The sequence below is a fragment of the Malus domestica genome, chromosome 06 (genome assembly GCF_042453785.1).
Source record: "Malus domestica chromosome 06, GDT2T_hap1".
Taxonomy (NCBI): Eukaryota; Viridiplantae; Streptophyta; class Magnoliopsida; order Rosales; family Rosaceae; genus Malus; species Malus domestica.
The window spans coordinates 25,148,059-25,154,219 of NC_091666.1; the positions used below are offsets into that span (position 1 = coordinate 25,148,059).

Consider the following 6,161-nt stretch of genomic DNA (forward strand, 5'->3'; position numbering starts at 1 on the left):
ATTTCTCCATTAATTTTTATTATTAAACCAAAATACTACAATAGCGTAAATCATTTTACGTAAGTTACGCTCTTCTAATAATTTCTTACAAGTTCTTTTTTTTGCTCAAATCGCAGTGACCCAAACATGATAACATTGGAGATCTCTTTGACCTAAACTCATTCATTTCACATAGCAACACATTTTCTTCCCTCTTTGCTTTAGGGCCCACAATTTGATTTCATTAATTAAAAGCAATCTCAAATCTAGATTCGGTACCTTGTAGGATGAAGCTTACATTTATTTTTGGATCGTCCAAAAAAGGCTTATATTTGGATCTGACTTTACCTTTTGTGCTCCAACCTCAAATAAATTGAGAACAATTTAGGTGGAACAAGATTATTGACATTTTAGGGTCTTAATTGGAGTGTTAAATCAAAGAAAGCAACTTACGTGAAACAAAATCATGGTAATTTTGGGATCTTAATTCAATGATATTTGTTATATACTCAATGCGTTATTGACCAGAATGCAACACAACAATGAACATATTCCATATAAGTCCTCCCAACCAAGGTGTCATAAAAAATGGAAAGAAAATAAAAACCCAACTTGCCAACTAGTTTCCATCCAAAGAGCATCAAACTTGGAAAGAAAGGATTTTGTCCATATTCTCTGACTCGAGATTCTCTGTGCAATGATTAAATTAATCATATACCAACTGTCCCAGGGGCATAAATAATAGCAAAAATGGGGCAGGTGGTTTGTGTTTAACCAACTTTCTGTTAATCCATACACATTTACATCACAATCAAATGAGCACAGGTTTCAAAAGCTAGTGTGCCAAATAGCTTCATCACCTTCTCCACATCGCTCGTGCACCTCCTCCATCCTCTCCACCGATTTGCACATGCCGCTGCAGCTCCAGTCGAACGACGCAGCACAAGGGTTTCCTGCTTGAGCTTTCCACTCACACTCTTTGAGAAAGACAAGAGAATTTCGAGTTATACACAGTTGAGATCGAGCTTAAGAACATCTAAATTGAACTAATTACAGTGTGATCTTTTGTGTGGCTTGCAAGAAAAGTGATTATTTTAGTGAGAAGCATGAACTGCAATGGCTTTTAACAATCAATAAGTTGATTTTTAATAACTAAATGCGTAGAAAAGCAAAAAACATTAATCTTGAGGTCATATGCATAAAGAAACTAACAGTGTAATGTCTTGAAGTGGAACTAAATTGAGTTGCCAAGAACTTACCAGGAGAGGTACCACAGCAAAGGCTTCGCTCGTCAATGTGTTCAACATCAAGACCAATAAACCAAGAACCCAAAGAGACATCCTCATTTGCATATTTGTGAAGTATGTGCCTATAGTGGAAAACAGAACTTTTCCAAGTTACATGGCAAGAACAAAATGCAGAATTTTTTTGTTGTGTGTGTGTGCACGTATAAGAGAAAAATGAAACTGCACAAAAGGACTTACCGATGGACTGAGATGTAAGTTGCTAAATCTTTGGAAATTGCGTATATTTGACCTGTTGCATGCCGAAAATACTTATTTCCCTCCTCTCCAAATTTCCAATATTCCGGTTCATGGTACTTGACCCCCCTATCAAAATAGGTACAGATGATGAATGACAAACATAAATTAAACAAGAGAGATGCACAACATTTGGCTGCTTACTTATTCGCTAGGACAGGTCCAGACTTCATACAACCGATATATGTACGAGGTTTTGATCTATGACGGGCCAAAGTAGAACCAACCATTCCTGTCAAATATTGAAATTAATTCAGTGCCGCAGATTCTGCATCAATTGTTTCCTCCCCATATTTCCACAGCAGATACAGCTGAATTAAAAATATACACACTAACCAAGATTTATGTGCACATCGTCATCAACCTTGATATAAAAGTCAGCATCCCACTTAGAGACAGCTGCGGTAAAATATGTTTGGGTTTTAGACGACAATTCGTGATATCCTTCTATGTGGTTCTGCAGATATACAATGGTGAACACTTCATAAGGTCCACCGAAGTGATTTGAAGTTTGAACCAATGGACAATCTAGATCTTAAAACAACTTAAAAAAGCCCACCAAAGGGTTTAAGAATTTTGTTCCTTTGATTGGTTCCCAAGACAATATATCTGCATAAAGCATTGCATGAGTCTCCAAACAACTAACTGGAGATAACAGGTAATTTGGTCCCAGGCACTAAATACTTACCAGCCGGAAAAAATCCTTATGTTTCTCATCTTCTACATCAATGGCACGATCCAAAAGGCCACCTGGAGTTGCACTGACGACAAAAAAGGAACCAGTAAGTTTTGTTAAAATTTTCATTCTGAAGAAAGCAGTTTATTAAGCTAGTCACTTGCAATATAGAGTAAGCCTACCTGTGTCCAATAACAAACCGCATTATAATTCCCTTTTCTACCTCTAACTTCTTTAACTCATCCCCTGGAAAAGTGATAAACTAATCAATTATGTGTGTGTGTATATACATATGCTTATTTCTTATAGCAGCAACTAATCTTTTATGTGAGAGAAATGGATTTCGAGTTTTTTGGATTTCAACCTTGGGGCATCCACGTTTCCCTGATTGACTCCCTTCGTTTTCGGCTGCTAAAGGCAGTCATGATTCCCATCACAAAGAAAAGCTTCTGGCGCTCTTTCAATGGTTCCTTTCCCGGTCTTATCACCACAGGAGATCCTTCATAATTGCCAGATTTAGAAGCTCTAGCTGTCGCTAGCTGGACCTCTAATGTGGAGATTGTCTTATCTAATGCCCTGGAAAGAAATGCAGCATAAATGTCAATAACATACCAACATCAATGTATATATTGAAATACAAAAAATGATCACTTTCAAGATTTCCTCAAATAATAGGACATGGGAAGTTACATGATCACATCATGTGTTTGTGAGACTTGAGAAAGGATGTCTCCCACGCCATCAGTGACCTCCTGCAGTAGCACGGATAAACTATTACTGATTTACTGTATAAATGGAGCTAACAAATATTTGGATCTTGTAACTTGCCTTCTTCTCACAATTAACTATGGGAGGCAGAACTCTTCTTGGTTGATCTTTCTCCAGTGGTGAAGCCTCCTCATCAATTTTGTCTGGATCGGGAACACCCCAAAAGCTGCAAGATAAACATCAGCAACTGACCGATGCAATTTTCTGTCAAGAAAAGAACAATATGAACCAGACAAATACAGTCCCATGTCACATGAGTGGGATAGATAAAAAATTCGTTTCCAAGCAATTTACAGTTCAACTCTCATACTTTACTTTATGGGAGTTGCGTTAAATCCTTAGCTTTCTAAGGTCATCCAATGATCCCTTGCTTCTCTTGTCACATTCATGTGATTTGGGTACCATAGTTGGGCTTCACCAGCCTAGTACATTAGATTTTGGTGGTGATTGATCAACACTCAAAACTTATATTTCTATGCAATATCAGAGACAAAGGAGATCTGGTTCCAATCGAATAGTAAATCTATTGGCAGAATTTGCCAAAGTAATATAAATTACCAATCACAGAGCAAAGCTAAGCAGATCAAGAGTATTATTGGGTGCATATTCGTCATTGTGGAGCCAAAAATAATCACAAGGCGACACGTGGATTCTTGGGTAAAAGAGAACAAAAATACCCTTGAGGCATACTGGGATTCCTACGCGCGAGCAGCAGGCAATCATCCCTAAACCAAGTCAAAAGTGCCCAAAATAGGTAACAATTTAAAGCCTATTTCATCAAATCCTTTCTATAAGGTAATTCCTAAAACCTAATTTATTCTATATATTTTGTATTCCATTATTTAGCTAATCAATTAGCTAAATGATATTTTCCTTTCATATTCCCTAAAAATTGATTAATTAAGGGATTAATTACCTAATCAATCCCTTAATTATCAAATAAAACACCCATTCACACCTAAAACTACTAAGAGGCCGGCCACCTCCCTTTTCCTAACCTTTTTCACTTTTCTCCATTTTATTACCCCATTTATACAAATAATCAATTTTGTAACTCTTAATTAAACCTAAATTAAACCCAAAAAACCCTAGCCACCTCCTATCCCTATAAATATACTCTCATTCTCACCAAAAAAGCCAATTCCAACACTTTGGCAAAAATCCCAAAATTCTCTAAACACTCTTTCTCTCTAAATTCTAACTTTGGCATCGGAGGTTCTTCGGCCAAAGCCCCCTCGTGGGCACGGGAGGCTCTTGGCCTTAACCTAAGGTGTTAATTGTTTTGTAGGTGCAAAATTGTCCAAGATCAAGGAGGAAGAAATTTGCATCCACAGTCATCAAGTTGTTCCCATCTGTCAGCTTCATGTTCCTTTTGCAATGCCAGCCTACTGATAGAAACCATTCTGACCAGAATTTGATTCTTCAAGGGAAAAGTTTCAGTACAATGTGACTGAGTACATAAACTTATCTAACACTAGGACAAAAATTGGCATCACCGTTTAGAATAACCGGCCTCTCACCGGCTCCGATGGCTAGAAATCTCTTCCAGCACCACTGAACTATATCAACTGGCTGCCTTTACTTTTTTTACCATCCAAAGGAGTTAACTTGAAACCATTTTCCTAATGCCTGGCCAACTTAAAATCGATCAGCAAGCTCCCCAAATTTGTACGAAACTCGAAAATTAGCTTTCCAACCAAATGAACACTCAAATATCATGGAGAACTCCTTATCCAATCGGAGTTTACCTTTCAGACTCCAACGCAAAACTTCACTGAATCTACTACTTTCCACACTAAAAGGCCTATAGATCACAACATATTCATTAAGCCAATTCACGTAACTTTAAATTACGACCAAGATTTAGCACCCACTAGTCCAATTGGCAACTCAAGTACAATTCAAAATTACTAAATAGGAATAGCAAACATCCTAAATTTCAAACAATGGTGCCAACAGAACTTGAATCCAGAAACCAGATCATCATTTGCAAAAAACAGCAAAAGGTTCGGAAAAGATGTCTCATTTGTAGCAAACAACGTTAAAAAATGCAAATTTACAAGCCCCATTAGACTGAGAAGCAAATCTAAAAGCTGAAAGAATCACCTCAACACAAGATCTTAGAGAGAGAGAGAGAGAGAGAACCTGTTGACAACAAGAACACCGAGGAAGAAGCTGGCAATGCAGAAGAGAGAAACCCATCTGGCGGAGAATCCATTGCCGACCTTGTGAGGTTTGCTGAGACCCATCTGCAAAAAAAGTCGTCAGCTTTAAGGAACCTCCCTTTTGCTTAAGCTTTTGTGGGGGTTTGGGGAGGAAGCTTCAGGAAGAAGATATGAGCAGTAGCAACCCCATTAGAGAAAGAGCAGTTTTTCTTACAGACAGACAGCACAGCAACACAATCATATCCTGAAACAGTGACATATATATTCGAAAAGGAAAAGGAAAAGGAAGGGAAATTGATGGAGTTAAAACACTTGAGGGGAGATGGGCTACCTAGTAATTATAATTTTCCATTTTCTCCATTTTTCTGTCACGGGAAAAATAATATTATTTAAAATGTTTTTAGAAAAAAATGACAAAAGCCATGGCAGCTTTAACCGTCAATAATGCCCCTTTATTCTTAATCTTTTCCAAGTAATGGAATGCATTCGCAGCGGCTATACTTTCTGCGCCTTTGCCCTTGTTTTTGTATGTTGAATATTTCCTGTTTAATTTAAGATATATGGTTATGTCTTTCATTTTTTTAATAGCACAAATACACATAGATGTGCAAGAAATATAGAAGAGTAGCGTGCAGAAATTATTTTGCTAATATAAAATCTTGAAACCTCATAATTTTATGTATTGTTTGTGCTGACTCTAGTATTGTTGATGTAGCAATTTGACATGTAATTTACCATATACCCCCAATTTTGAATACTAGTCTCTATGTAGAAAAATAAAAAAAAAACTTATCTACACCAGTGATGTGAAACTTCTGCTTCTATATCCTTCTGTATATGATTTCATGTATGTCACTAATATATGATTATTATATGATGATTATTATACGATGATTATTATACGTACATGTTGGTAAAGTCTTTGTGCCAAGATTGTTTTACTCAGTCTTAATTTATCAAGAGATGAATATTGAACTAGGGACAAAAATCAAGTTTATGTAACCAAATTCAAAGTTGGAGTCTCGATGCACA

General features: G+C 36.9%; 1 protein-coding gene across 1 annotated transcript; it reads right to left on the reverse strand.

Moving 5' to 3' along the window:
* Nucleotides 1-665: 665 nt before the first annotated feature.
* On the reverse strand, nucleotides 666-5,439 carry LOC103437451 (beta-1,6-galactosyltransferase GALT31A-like). The gene is made up of 11 exons (XM_029103761.2): nucleotides 5,110-5,439; nucleotides 3,025-3,130; nucleotides 2,887-2,948; nucleotides 2,561-2,772; nucleotides 2,379-2,442; nucleotides 2,209-2,281; nucleotides 1,857-1,977; nucleotides 1,665-1,752; nucleotides 1,464-1,589; nucleotides 1,239-1,348; nucleotides 666-956 (listed from the first exon to the last, which is right to left on the reverse strand). Exons 1-11 carry the CDS (start codon nucleotides 5,211-5,213, stop codon nucleotides 808-810), a joined length of 1,215 nt encoding a protein of 404 aa, XP_028959594.1. The 5' UTR covers nucleotides 5,214-5,439; the 3' UTR covers nucleotides 666-807.
* Nucleotides 5,440-6,161: the final 722 nt, after the last annotated feature.